The sequence below is a fragment of the Archocentrus centrarchus genome, unplaced genomic scaffold, assembly GCF_007364275.1.
Source record: "Archocentrus centrarchus isolate MPI-CPG fArcCen1 unplaced genomic scaffold, fArcCen1 scaffold_26_ctg1, whole genome shotgun sequence".
NCBI classification, from domain to species: domain Eukaryota; kingdom Metazoa; phylum Chordata; class Actinopteri; order Cichliformes; family Cichlidae; genus Archocentrus; species Archocentrus centrarchus.
Window position 1 is genome coordinate 3,616,822 of NW_022060256.1, and position 19,979 is coordinate 3,636,800.

Below are 19,979 nucleotides of genomic sequence, written 5' to 3' on the forward strand. Positions count from 1 at the left end.
AATAATTTGGGGGCACCTCGTGGCCAAATCAGGATGCTGGTCGTCTTTTTCTAAAACACAATGATGCCGACCTGAAAAATTCATAGAGCTAAAAATATGCACATGACAACATCGTAAATAAACCACCGCCAGCACAGACTCGCGTTGCAGCTCACGGCGGCTCTCTTCTTACAGTCACTCGTACACCAACAGTTTCCACTTTGCTCCAGCTGTGACAGCATCTCACCATCCGAGAGACTGGCTCCCCAAAACAAACCTGCTGGAAGCGGCACGGTGGCTCAGGCGGTCCTGGGTTTGAACCCAGGAGCACCTGAAATCGATCACTTCTGTATGTGTGAATGAAGCTGTGAGGACTATAAAATAACTGAGTTTAAGTAGGAAACAAATCAAGGTTACCGCCAGAGGATACAGGAAGTCTTTGTAAGAGCTCCAAGAGGGAGAATTATCTGTGGCACTCATTAAAACACAACCACCGAACAGGTTAAGACGGTATGCCCTGACCCTGGAAACGCTGCTGCCTCTCTTTCCCTACTATTTATATATTTTTTTATTTTTATTTAGTATAGTCCTTGGGGTTACAGATCTTGTACAGCACTTTGGTCAACGTCGTTGTTTTAAATGTGCTTTATAAATAAACTTGACTTGACTTGACTTGACTATGGTGCACAGGTCTGCTTACAAACTAATTAATGTTGTTATTCATGTCACAGGCTAAAGAACTGCTTTTACAAAGACAGGCCCCGAGTCTGCTCTCCAGGCTGTCCAAACAAACCCACATGCTAAAGTGCTCCGAACCAAATCATATATTCAGCCTGAGCTATATTTGGCTCCGGTCTCCAGCATTTATGCTGACAATGCAGCTGGAGATGAAAGAGACTCTGGAATTAGCCGCAGCATTAAGGAAACGTTTCCATCTGAAGATATTCTCCACCATCCTCCTCCTCAACATCTAATCAGCTAAGGTCTGACCTGAGCGAGACACCAAACAGCCCCACAAAGCAAAGGAGAAATGATGTGTGTGTGAGGCTTAATGTATACAACAACTCAATGCCAAGCGAAAGAGGGTCGCTGACAGGAAGTAGAGACTTTTAGGACGAGTAGTTACTTTCCTTCACATCTGTTGATATGCACACTGACAGTCAATGATGTCTTATCCAGCCTGAAGTCTTTGGAGGTATTGATTTAAACAGTTTGAACAGCTCTGACAGACTGAAGCCACTTTTTATACTTAATAATTCTTCTTCATAATAATTCTTAATCATTATGCATGTACTCAAAGGCAGTGAGGAATCCTTTACAGACATTCACAGCAGAAGCATCAACGTTACGCTGATCAATAATGGCCAAAAGCATCATCACTCTTTTTCCTGGAGCTCCAGCAGGGGAGGCAGAGATGAACATTTTTACCCAACCAAAGTCTCTTTTTGTCAGGCCGACTCGAGCTGAGTGCAGCTTTGGGATTTTGTAAAGAAAACACTGGATTCTCTGATATAATGTCAACGTCACCAGTTCCTCCAACTGTTACTGATAATTTTAGCTATTTTTTACTGCTGCAAACTAAAACGGATGCACACTATGAAAACCTTTGTGTCCTTGGCCATTGTAGCGTACCAACATACCCGAGTCCTCAGCGGCTTCTGTCCAAGCGCTTGTTTCTGCTCCTCTGCTCTCAGCTTCAGAACAGCAGAGGCCCGTTTCACACAAGCCTATCGAGGCTCTTAACTGGGCCTAATAATCTCAAATTGAGGGAAAATGGAAGAGGACGGGGAGCAGGGAGGGAAGAATAGATGAGATGGAGCTCTGGCTTTGTTCTTACTGATGTTGCTCAATGTTTTATGAAGGCAAAAACTCTGCCGAGAGCTGGTGGAGGCAAACAGCCGGGGGAGGAAGAAAGACAGAGAGAGGAGGAACCTGTCGGGGCAGAGTGCTGCCAGGCCAAACCAGCCTTGCTGCCTGTGTGACACAGCACACATACAAACAGACCTTACCCATATATCAGCCTTAGTGGTGATGGCTTTTCCTGCGTACAAGTTAATCATCTCTGGCGCCCGATATGAAAGGGTTGTGTACCTGTGAGACACAACAACAGGAAGTAGTTAATGGAAGACGGGTCAATGTTCAAAATCCAACGTAAGGACACATCTAGAAACTTCTCCCCTCCTCTCACTGCTGATTTGCATTTATACTCGCCGCATTTTCAGGAGCAAGTGTTTTATATTTTCTTTTCAGTCACTCAAACCCTTTGAAATGAGCGATTCCAACAGAACACAGTTAACACTGTGAGCTCATCACTCCCTGCAAATGTGTTACACAGAAAACTGGGGAGTGAAGACGGAACATCACCTGGAGCCTACAGGTGCTGGGGTGGAGGAGGGGTTGAAACATGTCCAGTCTCTCCCTCCGTGTGAAATCTGCAGCTTGAATAGGCCAACAAATTGGGAGGGTGTGTCGGGTGTTTGGGCTTTTTCCTCACCACCCGGCGGGTACAGATCCATTGGTTTTTGATGTCTTTAAACGCTCTGCTGTGTTAGCAGCTAGTCTCTGTCAGTCAGCTGCTTTAATGCTGATCAGGAAGGGTAGGAAAGGATACCTACCACGAGGTACCTAAACGCAGCTCAATGAGAGGCTGGGTACAGTCAAGGAGAACTTCACATTCACGTGATCTTTTATCGGTTGGCTCAGCGCTACAAACAATGTAGGGAAAAGCAAAAACACATCATTGTGAAGGAAAGCAGTGTGCTTGATTTGTAACACACACACACAGCTCTGTAACAAAGATATGTGCACACGAGTGATCGTTTTATCCCAGTTTGTGTTTTTACTTGAAGCCAAAACTGTAACTGAAGTTAAAATTCAGCCTTTTCTGTGCGACGTTTTGGACTTTGACATAAACGAAAGCCTTCAATACTTCGAGCAAACTTTGCACTGATGACGTCTCTGCTTCCTGATGTACAGAAGCAAAGACTGCAAAAAGAATCTGCCAAATTAAGTTCACTGTAACAGGAGGACAAACGCTTCATCGTGTTTCCTCCTCAGAATCTGATACATTCAAAGCAGCTGGTTGAGTGCGTCCAGCTTTGAGCTGTGAAAACCAGCTGCAGTCAGTGCAGTTCAAAAGCCTGTTTCTGTATGACCAGGCAGGTTTACACATGGTCATATACTGCTGATAAGCACCACATGCTGCACTTTATTGCAGCTGTAAGTGTGAAATTTAACAGGCCAAAGTTGAACAGACCGCTGTGATTTGACACGATGCCAACAGCATTCATATCTAGGACTGCAGGTCCCTGCCAAGCAAACGTGCAGTGGCCAAGAAGTGCCACCGTTACCGCATCCCATTACTGGGCATAATCTTGGATAACTGGTGGGTCTAAGACATTATGCAGCCGCCCACCACAGATGGCAGCACCCCCCTCCTCCTCTGACTGGAACATATAAACAAGCAAAGTGGAAACTAAGAAAGATGACAATGTAACAAAGTACCAATGTTAGCCACACGTGTGTGTGTGTGTGTGTGTTCAGGCAGCTCCACCCACACACCTGGTCAGGCAAAGATAGCATTATTACTGTTACTCGGGGCAGCAGGTGGAGAGTTCACGTGTCATAAAGGCCGACTGACAGTGATTTCTATTAACAGATCATTTGTTGTCTGGTTTGTGATGATGAAATTAAAGTGTTTTACAAACTCTTACTAAATACTTAATGCTGCCCAGGATATTCCCACACAAAAGATTCCAGGTTAAAGTTATTAATAATAATTTCACCAATTTTATTCCACCAGCACAACAATGAAATGTCCCGTATTAACAGGCATATTATTATTAAATATCATTATTAACAGGTACTATATTCCAACACAGTCTCAGAATGTGAAATATTAACTTCTAACCAGTCTCATATTAACTGTTTCATGTCCATGAAGAAAAAGGAAAAAAAAAAAAAGTCCAAGTTTGCAGACTGGAAGAGGAAGAGGTTGGTGTGATATATTTCACCGCTCACCCCGCACAGGACACTTTTTTACACTGTTATTTCAATGCATTAATAATCATCATATAATTGGTTAGGTCTAGGCCCTGAAAGCCCTTACTTCTTAATCTCATCCTCCACAGCGGCCACGCCGTCCTTCTGTGGCAGTAAAACTCTGTGAGTGGCACTGCCAAAGTCACACAGCACATAATTTCCCTGGTCATTCAGCAGGATATTCTCCACCTGGCAAAAAAGGAACAGAGAAGGATTTGGGTTTTTTTCATGAGAAAGGTGACATAATGGAAATGCAACACCACACAGCATGGATGCAGTCTGTCAGATTACAGTATTTTTATAGCGTCTCCGCTGCAGTTTTAATGCTGTACTTTCATCATTTGCAGCTGATGGCTTTTTTCACTTACAGATGTTTCAGTTTGCAGCTGTCACCAGGTCTAAATGTTGGTAAATCATAACTAAGGAGGTCTTAAAATCAACAAGTGTTATCTGCAGTTATACATGCAGTCAGCTCTTTTATTAACACATTGTAACCATTTCTCTTGCCTACATGCTCAAGTCAGACTTTTCCACACTGGGGAGAGCACACCTTACCCCAGGTGTAAACACTAAGCCACTGGCTTAGTGACACACTGATCACACTCACACGGTTGCTATAGGAAAGGCTAGTTGTTTGCATGTGGGCTAGAACAATGGATCTTAACATGCAGAGGTCAAAGGGCGTTAGAAATATGGAGAAAATCGAGTGCCTAGAGGAAGACGAAGAGGACAAAGAAGGCCAAGAGGAGAACCGAGACAATCAGCTTCTGACGCAGTTTGTGCAGCTGTTGTCCAAAATGTTGGAACAATGAGTGAGGCTGGGCTGGGGGTGCATCCTCTGGGTCACCCCCGGCGTAATGACCAATAATTTACATTTCGAATATGTTCAGTAATCATGTGACCTCAACACTTTACAGACATTTTCAGAGTCCAGGACAAAAATGACAAAGTCATGGATTATTATTAAATAAGAAAAGCAGCACCATCACTAGCTGTCTGTCTCAAAGAGCGCAGGCTTCCTGTTAACTGTGTGTCTAACAGCACTATCCACCAGTAACCCTGCACAGGCCTACTGTGCTTCAACCCCAGGCCCGCTGTGTGGTGCAGCTCTAGCTGCTGTTATCAGTGACTGTAAACAGGTATCAGCCGAACACCTGAACCTTCTAGAGTTCTGCGAAGCCTTTTGGGCTGTTTTTACATGTGGAAAAAGCATCAGCGAGCTTCACTACCTCTCCTCCTTGCTGCACCTCTCCCTCTCATTCACACACATTCTGTCTCGTTTCTACTGACTGATTAATCTTCTCTTCAGTACATCCCTCCACCTCTCCAGGCTCTCCTGCTCTCACTACAGATCGCAGTGTCATCTGCAAACATCATCATCTCCTGCCTGACCTCATCTGTCAGCCGGTCCATCACCACTGCAGACAGGAAGGGGCTCGGAGCAGATCCCTGATGTAATCCCACCCCCAAAGGGAAGCCATCTGTCACTCCTACTGCACACCATACATGTCCTGCACCACCCTCATATCCTTCTCTGCCACTGCCCACAGTTCCTCTCTCAGCTGGTTTCTCTGGATCCACAAAGACACAGTGAAGCTCCTTCTGACCTTCTCTAACTTCTCCATCAACACTCTCAGACTGAACATTGCATCTGTAGTGCTCTCTGTCAGCACGAAGCCCTCCTGCTGCGTGTTGTTGTGTTTATCTCTCTGTAGTTGTTACAGCTCTGCACATCACCTTTGCTCCAGGTACTGGTGCACATCTCCATTCCTCAGACATCCTCTCACTCTCCAGATTAAACGATCCGGTTAAGAATTCCTCTGCCCTCTCTCCTAAACATCTCCATACCTCCACAGGTACACCATCAGGCCCAACTGCCTTTTCACTCTTCACCGCTGCCCTCGTTTCCTCCTTAATAATCCTCTGCACTTCCTGATTCACTAACTGTCCTCCATCCAGCCGCTCTCACTTTCTTCATTCATCAGCTCCTTAAAAATACTCCTTCCACCCTCTTAACACACTCTTCACTTGTTAGTACATTTTCATCTCTTTAAAAATATTTTATAGATAATAATAATAATAATAGGATCTGGTACCCCTCCAACCTCTAAATGTGGACCTTTTTGCCTTTGAAAAGTGTAAAATATTAATTTTGTGTTGATGGAAATGATTCAGTTCAGTCGAGAGCCAACAGATGGCTGTCCAGAAACATGGACCAACAGATTAGGGGTTGTGAGTACTTCCCAAACTGCCGTGAGACTGCACTGCAGACGACAAACTGTTAGACCTCAACTGTTGTGATTGAACAGACACTGAGTAAACCTTACAAAGCACTGCGGGTCCCTAATGGCTTATTTCTGGTCTCACGCTGAGGAAAAGATCAGTCTTAATCCTGTGCTGCCTCTCATGTTGGTTCTCCCTCGTGGACCACAAACGATTCAATACTGCGTTTGTTTTTTAACAAATAATTGGTCATAATTTAAGGGCGACTTTGACAGGACCTCATCAGTCAGTGTCTAATGAAAATCATAAGAAGCGCAGACGCTGCTTCCTGGCACTCTGTATGCATTTGGAAAGTCAGGCTCATATGAGGCATACCACTAAAATCACATCAGCTGTGACAGACAGATGAACAAACAACCAAACTGGGACTCATCGTCTCCTATCACATTATACTGGGAACGGTTAAAGTCCTTAAAAAACAAAAACACACCGTCAGTTCTCACCAAACCGAATCTAACAGCGATGTTTCAGGCCAGGCTCGTGCAGCTTTACAGCCTCATCTTCCAGTTAAAGTTTTTACTCTTTTCACGTTAGAGAAACGGGGACACGCTGAAGCTGCAACAACATAAAACCATCAAACAGACGTAAAGAGGATGTTTGGGTAAAAAGACTGGGAAAAGGAGAGAAAGGAAGGCCGAGAACAATAACCAGGAATCAGGAAACAAAAGACTGAACTGAAACCAACGAGGAGTTTGTAATGTGACACAGAAGATGAGACCAAAAAGATTTTAAACTGTCCAAAGCAAATCTGAGCTAATGAAAGCAGCAGTGAGTGCCTCAATCTGTCGACAGCTCAGGGTTAAGGGCCTTTTTTGCACTCTCACTTCCCCTGGCAATGCGTGACTGGGCCTCCGTGGTCTTTTGTGTCCCTGCAACATTATGTAAGCCGTGTAGGCTGAACAGATAGACAGCAAACAGAGGACCAGCCTGTGGAGCTGAAGGGACTGCACTGTTTAGAGGCTCGTCCAACTGGACTGGGTACAGCAGTGCACTGATGGGGCCACTGAGGAGGATTCAACCAGGGTGGGAAACTACCACCAGTCTCCAAGCATCAGCAAATGAGGGCAAGCCTGGCTCTCAGCCACCCTGTGAACTGGAAATCTAAAAGTCAGAGTTGGACGGGAAAATCTAACTTTGGAGCTCTGGAAGAAACAGGAAAAGGTCACAGATGAAATTATCAGATGAGAGGAAGAAATAAGTGAACAAGCTGGCAAAGGAAGCAGTGAAGTGAAACAAAAGCATCCCCCTTGCTAACCAAGCAGATTTAGTTCACTTATAAATATCATCTGAGATTAGGGCTGCAACGATTCGTCGACATAATCAAGATCAAGATCCTTTATTTGTCTCTCTTGGGTGGAAGAGGGTACAACAGAGCAAAAACACCACAAAAAATCCAACAAATACAATAAGACAACACAATTTATAAACTTTACATGGACAAAAGAACCGTAAATATAATAAAAACAATATACACTTGATAAAATCTATGAAATTTGCCATATGTAATTTTCATGTTTGCTCGTTGATTAGCTTAATTGATAAGAGTACAAATGAGTGTTTGTGCCTGTTGCATTTACAAAGAGGACCCCTGTACCTCCGCCCTGAATTCACCTGCACACACACTGTGTGCAGAACATGGAGCTGCCGGCTGACACAATGACTGCCTGGTCAAAGAGCTCCTGAAGGTTTGAGGGAGTGTGACCCACGATCCGCTGTTTTTATTAAATTTGCGTTTTTGAGCTAACTGTTAGATTTCCAAACCAGCCAGTGAGAGCGTACCGGAGGACTGACTCTGTTGTTGCTCTATAAAAGATTAGCATTAATCGGCGTCTACGCAGAAAATGAAGACGCTGGTGGATAATCGATGACGTCGACTACAAAAATTAGTCAACGTGGAATTTTAATGTCGATGCGTCCCATAATCGTCGACTAATTGAAAAAATAACTGGCAGATCAGTCGACTACCAAAATAATCTTTAGTTGCAGCCCTGTGTGACGTTAAAGTCAGGGTTCGTACACCTTTTCCAGGATCAAATTCAAGCACCTTTTAAGCACTTCCAAGGTCAATTTTCATGATTTTCCAGCACATTAAGGGGTCATTCACAATTATCAACATTTTCCAAAGTTTACTCTTTTTCAGACCCCCTCCCCAAAAGTGTACAAAGAAAATGTTGATATTTTTTCATGACATTTAATTTCTCCTGGTTTGGTGGTATTTTAATGTAATAGGAAGTATTAAAAACACATCCCGGTGTTGAAAAATTCTGGATATCTTGGTAGTAAATATACTCTTGCCTATCCATTAAAACATTGTATTGCACTGCATGTATGCAAAATGTACATGGTTTAGGGGAAGGATCCAAAAAGCTCTCTCAGAGATTTCAGCTGTCAGTTTCCACTGTGAGGAACATAGTGAGGAAATGGAAGACCACAGGCACAGTTCTAGTTAAGGCCTGAAGTGGCAGGCCAAGAAAAACCTCAGATAGGCAGAGGAGAAGGATGGTGAGAACAGTCATAGTCAACCCACAGAGCAGCTCCAAAGACCTACAACATCACCTTGCTGCAGATGGTGTCACTGTGCATCATTCAACTATTGAGCGCACTTTGCACAAGGAGAGGCTGTATGGGACAGTAATGCAGAAGAAGCCTTTTCTGCACACACGCCACAAACAGAGTCGCTAAAGCACATTTGGACAAGCCAGCTTCATTTTGGAATAAGGTGCTGTGGACTCATGAAACTAAACTGCGTTATTTGGACATAACAAGGGGCGGTATGAATGGTGGGAAAAGAACACAGCACTCCAAGACAAACACTTAAGATAAGATAAGATAAGATAGTGTTTATTTGTCACATGCACAGTTATACACAGTACAATGCACAGTGAAATGTATTTTGTACCTGCAACCTAATAAACACACACATATAAATAAGAAGAATAAAAAAAAAAAAAAAAAAAAAAAAAAAGTAATTCACACTATACACTATACTCTATATACTATACACTATACACACTTTTTAAATTATAATATTTACACTGTGCAATAATGGTCCAGTTAGGGCTCAGAGTTGAGCAGACGGATGGCTTGTGGGTAAAAACTCTTCTTCAACCTTTCAGTCTTAGACCTCAGGCAGCGGTAACGCCGGCCTGATGGGAGCAGGGAGAAGAGAGAGTGTCCAGGGTGGCTGGGCTGTTTTAGGATCTTCATGGCCCTCAGCCTGCACTGCTTGGTGTAAATGTCCTGCAGGTTGGGGAGGGTGGTTCTGATGGTCCGTTCAGCTGAACGAACCACCCTTTTTAGGGCCATGAAGTCCTGCTTGGTGCAGTTTCCCATCCAGGTGGTGATGCTCCCACGCATGATGCTCTCGATGGTGCAGGTGTAAAAGTTCCTGAGCACCTTGAGTGGGAGCTTGAAGTCTCTCAGCCGCCTGAGGAGGTAGAGACGCTGTCTGGCCTTCTTCACAGTGATGTTTATGTGATGAGTCCAGGACAGGTCCTGTGAGATGGTCACTCCCAGGTATTTGAAGGTGTCCACTCTTTCCACCTCAGCACCACTGATGACAAGTGGATGGTAGTCCCTCTGCTGCTTCCTTCTGAAGTCCACAATCAGTTCCTTCGTTTTGCTGACGTAGAGCAGGAGGTGGTTCTCCTGGCACCAGCTCTCCAGGCGGGAGACCTCTCTCCTGTAGGCTGTCTCCTCATTGTGAGAGATTAGTCCCACAACAGCAGTGTCGTCAGCAAACTTGATGATGACGTTGGACTCTGATGTGGCCTCGCAGTCATGGGTGTACAGTGAGTACAGCAGAGGGCTGAGCACACAGCCTTGGGGGGATCCAGTGTTGAGGGTGAGGGAGGATGAGGTGAGGTGACCCACTCGTACCACCTGTGGTCTGCTGGTCAGGAAGCTGTGAACCCACCTGCACAGGGATGGGCCCAGGCCCAGGTCCAGCAGCTTAGAGACCAGCCTGGAGGGAACTATGGTGTTGAATGCTGGTGCCCACTTGGTGCCCACAGTAACATTTGGTGGTGGTTCCATCATGCTGTGGGGCTGTGGGGCCAGTGCAGGTACTGGGAATCTTGTTAAAGTTGAGGGTCACATGGATTCCAGTGAATATCAGCAGATTCTTGGGAACAATGTTCAAGAATCAGTGACAGAGTTGAAGTTGTGCCGGGGCTGGATACTTCAACAAGACAACGACCCTAAACACTGCTCAGAATCTACTGAGGCGTTCATGCAGAGGAACAAGTACAACGTTCTGGAACGGCCATCTCAGTCCCAGACCTGAATATTATTGGAAATCTGTGGTGGGATTTAAAGCGGGCTGTCCGTGCTCAGAAACCATCAAACCTGACTGAACTGGAGATGTTTTGTAAAGAAGAACGGTCCAAAATACCTTCAACCAGAATCCAGACTCTCATTGGAAGCTATAGGAAGAGTTTAGAGGCTGTTATTTCTGCAAAAGGAGGATCTACTAAATATTGATGAAATTTTCTGTTGGGGTGCCCAAAATTATGCACCTGCCTAATTTTGTTTAAATAATTATTGAAGACTTTCTGTAAATCCTGTAAACTTTATTTCACTTCTCAAATATCCCTGTGTTCATCTGCTTTATGATATATTTAACTGAAACTGCTGATCTGAACAACCAATGATTTATAAAGGAAAATCATGACAATTATCAGGGGTGGCCAAACATTTGCATACCACTGTATCATCTGAATAGCGAGTCTTGTGCCAAAAAATGATTTCCAGTATTTTCCAAAAAAATGATTGCTGGTATTTATATAGTTGTAAATTACTTGCTGACGTATGGTCTGTCAAGCATATCTCGAATATTATCTCTCATGAATGATGTCAACTCATTTTGAGTCATAAATAACACTCCTGTCACATGGTAGAAGCTGCAATTTTTGGCAACACCGGCAGATAGTGTTGCCAACTTAGTGACTTTGTCACTTGGACTTTTCAGACCCCCCTAGTGACTTTTTTTTTTTTGTCCAAAAAGTGACCAGCATCAAATTTAGTGACTTTTCCCGGTGTCATCGGGGACTTTTGAAGAGTTTTAGAGATATGCCGTGTTGTTCCAAAAAAATGATTTCCAGTATTTCCCCCAAAAAAATTATTGGTTGTATTTAAATGGCTGTAGATTAATTTTTGGCCTAACATCTGTGAAACATCTGTGTCAAACACATCTCTCGTGAATGATATTATGTCATTCTGAGCGAGAAACAACACTCCTGTCACAGGTAGAAGCTGCAATCACTTCTTGGCAAAGTGCCTTTCATATATTCTTTATGAATGAAGGTAAAAATTATCATTGACATTAAAAATGTCTTTTTTCCTGAGAGATCTGCCAAGAGGGCTGCAGAAATTGCAACAAATGTAACATTATAGTTCTATAAAGGGTAGCCAAAAACGACTGGACTGATTATAATGCTGATACAGTAATGCAGTCATAAATATATTTGCAAAACAAGTCATTTCTTCATTTTATATATAAGCCCTTCATAAATCCTGTGCAGCAGCACGGTGGCGCAGTGGTTAGCACTGCTGCCTCACAGTTAGAATAACATCTGGAAGGCCTGGGTTCGATTCCACCTTGGCCCGGGCCTCTCCCTCTCTCTGTGTGGAGTTTGCATGTTCTCCCCGTGCTTGCGTGGATTTCCTCCGGGTACTCCGGTTTCCTCCCACATTCCAAAGACATGCACTTACTGGGGTTAGGCTCATTGGCTACACTAAATTGCCCATAGGTGTGAATGACAGCGTGAATGTGTGTGTGAAAGGTTGTTTGTCTCTGTGTTGGCCCTGCAACAGGCTGGCGACCTGTTCAGGGTGTACCCCGCCTCTCGCCCTGTGACAGCTGGGATAGGCTCCAGCCCCCCCGCGACCCTGAACAGGATGAGCGGAAGCGAATGGATGGATGGATAAATCCTGTGGCCACAGTCTATTTACCGATATAAGACAGATAATACAGTAAAAAAATAAAAAATAAAATCGGAAATCACTTTTTGGCACAACACCGGAAACATGAAAATTCCGTTGTCGCCGTGTTTTGTGTACATACAGCAATACTGCGGCACTTCCTACGCTGTGGCATCGCCCGGACCTCTCTTCGGCACCGAGGGGGACACCTAACCCCACCCCCGGTCCTCGATTCGTCCTTTGGCGAGTTTTAAGACAGCCAACAGCGAGTTTTCTTACACAAAACTTGGCAGCAGTGCCAGCCGCCAATCACCAGATTGCGTACAAATATAAGCATAGATGACAACACGCCAGGAACATATAGAATTAATGTACATACCTTCTGAATAAAATCCATCATGGTTTTCTGCGGTTTACTGCGTACGGCTTACATTTTTGATTCAGCTTTTTGGAACAATACTTCCACTTCCTTGTTGAATTTATCTTCGGCGGTTTTGGCTGCTTTCCACACCTGCTGCGCCGCACTCACAGCTTATTCCTGTCTAATATCATTATTGAGTCTTTCTGTGAATCGATGATGGCCTATTTTAGAAAATTCAATGAAGCCTTTGAATTGATCCGCCAGATCGGAGGCCATATCGCTGCAGACCACAGAACGGCGCAGTGGTGTACAAGTGAACGAGAGCGCCTCCGTGGATGCGCTGAGTTCTACGCTGTTGAATTTACTCGCGAGGAATGACATTATTTGCGGGGATTATGTTTGTAACTTTTGACTTAAAAGTATTCCATATTCGTCTGATCCATAATTGGAGTTTGCAGTTTTCCAGTGAACACTCATTAAAACGGCCACTCTCTGTCTTCGGGGGGAGGGGCGTGGTCACAAACAGACTGACAGATCACATGCAGACGGGCAGGCCAGACCCACGCGGAGAAATTTTCATTTTAGACTTTATGACTCATTTTATTTCTCCGTTTCATAAGCGAACTGTTCAACCAGATAGATATATTTTTATTTACAAAAAAAGCGGTTACAATTTCAAGCACTTTCAAGCACTATATCCAAAATTCAAGCACTTTTCAAACCTTGAAAGGACAATATTAAAATTCAAGCATTTTCAAGGATTTCCAGCACCCGTACGAACCCTGTAAAGTGCAAACCAGAGTAACTCGTTCTGTGTTTGTAAAACCTTCACTGCAGACGTTCGCAGACACACTTTTCTTTAACTGGACAGTTATTCATCTAACGAATGCGATACTGCTCGTTTTATACAAAGCGATGAAGACACGCTCGATCCAAAAGGATCAAATTGGGTGCTGGAACAAAAATGAGCAGAACAAAAAGGAAGTGCACACCAACATGGAGCTCCTGCCTTTTAGACACGCTCAGTTTTAATACCGGTCACAAAAACAACTCCACAGTCCAGGAGTCAAACCTGCAGCTGTTAGCGTTAAACAGATCCATATTTTAAGGAGTCAGGATTGTGTGAGTTAGCGCATAAAGCTTAGGCATGTTAAAAGAAAAACAGTATGGGAGGAGCATAGATGATTAGTCACTTAATCGATTGGCCACTGACCAGTGATCATTTTAAATAACTGATCAACAGGAAATTCGACTTCCAGCTTCCAGCAGTTTATTCCCCTTCTCTGGTAAATATCTTTTTAAATAAACCTGATGTTTGAAACGTGCTGGCTTACCAGACAAAATTAGGAATCGGTAGATCTTTAATTTTCTGTATTTGAGTGGATGGATGTGCTGTGTGTGGGTCATTCAAGCCCTCAGGATGTGGCATACTGATAAAAAAAAAAAGACGCACCCTGTTCCTTTGTGAGGTCATTAAGCACTTTGAAATCTGAAATTAGACAAACTTAAAGCACTTTTTTTTCTTAGCCATATTTACTTCAACAAGGGTGTTGCATTTAAGCCCGATGGAAGTCGATGGAACAGAGGAGGTGGTGGAAAAGTACAAAAATGCCCTCCTTACCTTCAGGTCTCTGTGGATGATGGGTGTTTTGCATTGGTGCAGGCGGGCCACAGCCTCACATGTGTCACAGAAGATGTGGAGGACCTCGGCCTCGCTGAAGCCCACATTTAACCGCTGGTTCATCTGCTTCACCACCTGACCCGCTGCAGAGAGAGAGAGAGAGAGACGGGGTTGGAATGACGGCTTTAGGAGTGAAAACAGGCCAAACCAATACAAGCCAGCATGTTAGACCATGAAAAGGCCGGATTATTCTCAGTATCCACAGTGCTGTTTGCATGTAAACTTGTTCCAGTGAGGGCAAAACGGCGTTAAATGGCAGCCTGAAAAACAGGCTGCGTCAACAAGCTGCCATGATCGATACAGAGGACAGGGATGTTAAATCACTGGAATCTCAAATATTCTTTAACTTATCATGCATCCATCAAACTTAAAGGAAGAGGTGGATGCTGCAGGGTACAGAGGGCTGTCTGGACACTGGACACTATGGGTGCTGATGGGGGTTAAAAGGACTCAGACACAGGTACAATGAGTAGTGATTACTGTTGTACTTCTTTAAAGACCCTTCAAGTCCACATGAAGTCAGTGTGGTCACAGAAATTTGGCAGGCACATGGAAGTGTGCACAGAGCCTCGAGGTCACCGTCTGATGATGCTGTTTATGTCACCTGGACCCAAGCAGACTCACAACGGCAGCATGAGTTTGGGAGTCTTGGAGGGCTTTTATGGGAGCGAAGGGGAAAATAAATTACTGAGGTGTTTGTTTCGTAGCCACTTCTACTATGCACCCTAATAGGTCACTTTGAAACACAGCATGTCAGGCTGGGGTCTGTTTGTCAAGGCTCTACTTTCAAAAAGGGACTGTTCCCTGCTCGTCTTTTTTCCCCCCTCTAAAAAAACAAAAACAAGAAACAGAACTGTAACCAAAATAAAAGTCAGAAGAGATTTCATTTTTTAAACAGAAACTACAACATGAATAAAGCAGCCCTGTCAGAACATGTTTTTATTTACAGGGACAGCGTGTACCTTTACAGTACTCCATGAGGATCAGGACCTCCCACACGCTGTCTGACACGGCACTGATCGTAGAGTCCAGGTAGCCAACGATGTTCTTATGGCCCGACAGCTCTTTCTGCAGACAGGAGCAAAATGAGGGAGACAAATATCAAACAGGTGCTAAACAGAAACACCAAAAAGCAGCTGATGTGATAAAGGACCGGTGGACTAGGCACAATTTTCTTTTCTTTCTTTTCAGTGAGTGCTGATTCATGTTTGGACGTGTGCAGCACTGCTGCTATATTGGTTCAGTTGCGGTTCAACCTGCTGTTCAACACAGAAGCTAAAATGAAGCGTGAAAACCACAGTCTGTGATGTCATGCAGTGTCATCGATTCTGATTAACATGTTTTTGACAAAGAGCCGAGCAGAGCGTTACTTCAACCACTGGAATTAAACTCACATATAAACCTATGCTTATTAAACTTAAACATCTCCTGAATCATTAAAATGTGTTTCTAGTCCTGTAAAAGTGTTCGCCACTGCTGGTTTTGCCAAGTGTGAAAAGGAAAAATATAAATACCACAGAGAGCTTATTGACCAGATTAATTCAACTGCCTTTGCAGCCCAGCTTCAGTTTGTTACACCACCATAGATGCATCTACTAAAAAGCTCAGGCGAGGTCGAACCTTGGCGACCTTGACCTCAAGTATCTCAAAATTTCAAGTTAGCTTTGCCAATCAGGAAGCTCAGTGAAGGTACATCATTTCCTTGTTACCTGGAAGCAGGAGGCTGAAAGCATCAGCTGTCCATCAGTTCAACATGAAAACACTGATTCCTTTTATGCAGCTCTGATTGGCTAGAAGGCATCAAAGGTCACAAACCTGACAACAGTTTGGTCACATCTGCTGCACACTGCTAGCTCACTAATACTGTCGCCACCCAATTGAACGTGCATGTGTTGGCATCATCTGCTTCTGGGTAACATGGAAATGACCTCTTTCACAAGGCTTCCTGAGTCGCAGAGCTAACTCAAAATTTCAACCTATTAATGCAAAATTTTGAGAAACATAACTCGCAATTTTGAGTTAATTTCTCAAAATTTAAGATAAAAAAAAAAAAAATCAGTGGTGGAAACAAGCTTCCATACTTACAGCGTGCTCATCTGTTAAATCATTTAATCTCAACTTCACTCATTAACTGTATTATTAAAGCATCAGAACATCTGCTGCTGGCAGCGGGAGAAGAGAAACGGCAGCGTTTTGTGGAAACTGACACACCTAAAGCAACGTCCCAACAGGCATGAACTGTGTCAGTGTTTAAGGTCAGGTGTGTGTGTGTGTGTGTGTGTGTGTGTGTGTGTGTGTGTGTGTGTGTGTGTGTGTGTGTGTGTAACAGAACAGTCACAAAGCTGACTAAACAGCTCAGAGTGAGCTGTTCACTGACACACCAGGGTCAACCCTTCAAGAAGCTGCTTCTATTCTTCTTATTTAATACATTTTTGGGGTATTAGGCCTCATCTCCTGAACTGAAGTCAGGTTGGACAGCTCTTAACAAGCCGGCCGAACAACAACATTATACCAAAAATAGATAAATAAATAAAAACAAACAGTTTGATTACATTCTCACATCATAAAAGTTTGCCAAGTGACCAAGTACAACACTGTTATACTCACTTCAAAGAAAATGGCACTAACACTGTCTAACAGCGGCTAACAGTAGCTAACAGCAGCGCTTACCGACATAAAAGTTCAGAATGTCCTGAACAACTCGCCTCAGTACCGCTGTCACTGAACACAAGTGAGCTTCAGACTCAGTGATTGTACTGGACTTTTTTGCGTGTTATGGGATACACTGTAACTAATGGTTTTGATTTCTTGGCTGTATGTGTTGACTAAAACATGTCTGGCCACCACAGTTAGGATTATGCACTTGAACTGGGACGGGTAAGAAAACGGGTTGACTGCAGTCTGACGGTGAAATTTTACACACTGTAACTTTAAAATTTCAGATTTTCAAAACAAAAGCCTTAAAGTCTGGTTCCCCCCTTAAGCATTCACTGTTTATCAAATGCTGTAACTGCTCATTTATGCAAACTTGAGTCAGCCGTTTTTATCCAACCTATTATCTCTAACATTGAAGCAGAAAGTAACAGACCAGGTCTGGATGGAGCAACATTTACACAGCAATATCTGTACTTTTAATAATTGATATTTATTTCTATTAATTGGATTATTATTAGTTCTGCCAAGGAGATTGTGTTTTTGGTAGCTTTTGCATGCTTATCTCTCATTCTGTCTGTAAACATGATAACTCAAAAATTTTAGAATGAATTCTGATTAAAATTGGAGTTCAGAGTGGAGTCATGTTAGCAATCCATTAAAATCTGTCTTCCACCGAGGTCTTTAAGGTCAAATTCACTCGTTGACAAACTTTACAAAAATCCTTCTGACTTAGAAATTATGATTCTTACAAACATGGTGTGTACTGTAAACATACTGAAAGCACCATATAAACATTCAAAATGTGTCACATTTGACCTCTGACCTCTCCCTCAAGGTCAACAGATTGAGCTGAAGGTCTAAGTGATAATAATGTTAAACAGAGCTATTTATTAAAACCATGTTTCTTACTGCCATTGTTTGTAACAACAACATACAGGCATATAGGGAATGATATATGGGATTATAAATAACATGTTGCCTTGGACCTCTGACTTCAAATAAGGTCAAACTTTCATAATATAATTTAATACTAGAAGCACTCAGAGAGCGCAAACCTCTGCCAAGGCCATAGGGACGCTGACGCTGTAATACGTGTATCTAAATACTGTGAAATAATCTTTCATCTTTCCCAGACAACAATAACCCCCTATCCCGCAATAGAGAAGAATCCTTAAAAAAATTCCTGGATCCAGATCGTGATCCGGATCACCGCCAAAATTTAACCCTCTTAATTGGAGGGGAAGGCGAAATGTCAAAAAAGTAACTTAAAGGGCCAAACTGTATGCTATTTTTGACATCGATTCAATTTGTGTTCAAACAGTGGTGCCAATAGTGCCTGTACTTGATTATGCTATCTTGTATGTAGCTTGCAGAGAAGAAGAACTATATTTATTATTCATTTGTTTGGTGTTTCTGAGCAATTGTTTTACTACACACAGTGTTACAATGAAGATAAAAAGAACAGCATGCTAAATTTAACATGTCTGTTTTAATAGAACAAGCACTGCTTGCATGAATCAATACTATGACACCTGCAATAAATGATCCATACAGCTTATCTTTGTTACACCAAAGCTGTCGGAGCTTTGGGAGAAAACATTTTAATACCTAAAACTATTGAACAGGCACTTATAAATATACAGCGGAGGTCACAAATGACTCCACAGTCATTTGAAGGTTAAGTTGAAGTAATTATCAAACACAATGGTACTGAAAGCCTTTATCAATAAAGATAAGGACAAAGACTTGAGCCTAGCTGAAATGAATGAGCACTGATGCCGCTCTCACCATTATAGTGATCTCTCTCTTGTAGACATTCAGGTCCGGGACATTGTTGACGTACATCCTTTTGAGAGCGCAGCGTACACCGCTGTGCGTACGAGCCAGAAACACCACGGAGAAGCCTCCTGTAAGAACGCAGGATGATAGTTATCATTACAGCAGCCTTTTCATGTATCCAAATGATTTTACAGAGTAATATGAGGGTTCAGACAGAGGCAGTCTATGTGGGAAGGACGTCTCATTTAAGATCGTGTATCAAGTTGTGTGTGTCAAGTGGCTCACGCTCCAACATGATAACTGCATTTTCATCCGCGTCACCTGTAGATGGTTATCAGTGGTACACCCAGACTTGTAGCCAGGTGAGGGCAGCACGTGCAGGCTCCAGACAAGAACTTCCAGAGTTGAAAAGTGAAGCCAACACAAGCGCCTGATCCACAACCCCCACGAATTTATGACTTTCTACTTTAAAAATAAGCGTCAATCACAGAAGGTGTAATGAGGGATTTAGAAAAGCTGATACTCTAACAGCAGCTAGTGGCTCTTATTTCATAAACAACTAGGCTAAGCTGATTTGGCCTGCATGGGCCCCAACTCCAACTGAATCTCATTTTCCAACTAAATCATGTTATTTGCCTTTTGAAATAGCATATTTTCCAAGAACAGGTGAGTGGATTTCCAACGGAAAGGTGAATTTCTTGTTTAGGGGTGTGTCAATGAAGACAGATGTGCCACTGTGGGCAGCCTTTGGTCTGAGGTTCGCTGAGTCACTGGCATCAAAGTCCACTGACCACAGAGGAGAATCAGAGCTCTACAACAGTGCATTTGTTACTCAGGGAGTTACCTTAGAACAAAAGAGTCATCACTCAATCAGAAGTTGTGTTTTTAACGAGGGCAGTGCTACATAAGTGCATCTGATTAATGACGTTTAAACCTCGTGTCCTCGTGAGGACAAACATAAACAGGACTGAAGCAAAGTGTTTGCTTACATGTGGTCACAACAGTGAGTGTTACTGTACCACACGTTATCAGATTGGAAGGGGTGGGTGATGTTATCCCACAAGCTCAGAGCAGCACATGGAGCTAAGCAGACAAAAGGACAAGCTGCAATGGTAGAGCTGCCTCTCAAGATAAACCAAGGCAGCGTTCAACAGTGTGACACTGCAAACAAAGTAACCGCACATTTAAAATGGGGCTGGATGAGTCCATTCTTTTCATTTATTTGTGTGACTCATTCCTAAAACCTTGGTGGATCAGCAGTGGCAATCATCACCGGGT

At 43.2% G+C, this 19,979-nt stretch overlaps 1 protein-coding gene across 1 annotated transcript in view; it reads right to left on the reverse strand.

Annotated features, from left to right (window-relative positions):
• The window catches only part of bmp2k (BMP2 inducible kinase), a 57,769-nt gene that overhangs the window by 15,814 nt on the left and 21,976 nt on the right, over positions 1-19,979 (reverse strand). The window contains exons 2-6 of the mRNA XM_030723675.1: positions 18,711-18,829; positions 15,230-15,335; positions 14,208-14,350; positions 4,088-4,209; positions 1,989-2,070 (exon numbers count right to left, since the gene is read on the reverse strand). Coding sequence (XP_030579535.1) covers positions 1,989-2,070; positions 4,088-4,209; positions 14,208-14,350; positions 15,230-15,335; positions 18,711-18,829 — 572 coding nt within the window. The remainder of the gene's footprint in view (positions 1-1,988; positions 2,071-4,087; positions 4,210-14,207; positions 14,351-15,229; positions 15,336-18,710; positions 18,830-19,979) is intronic.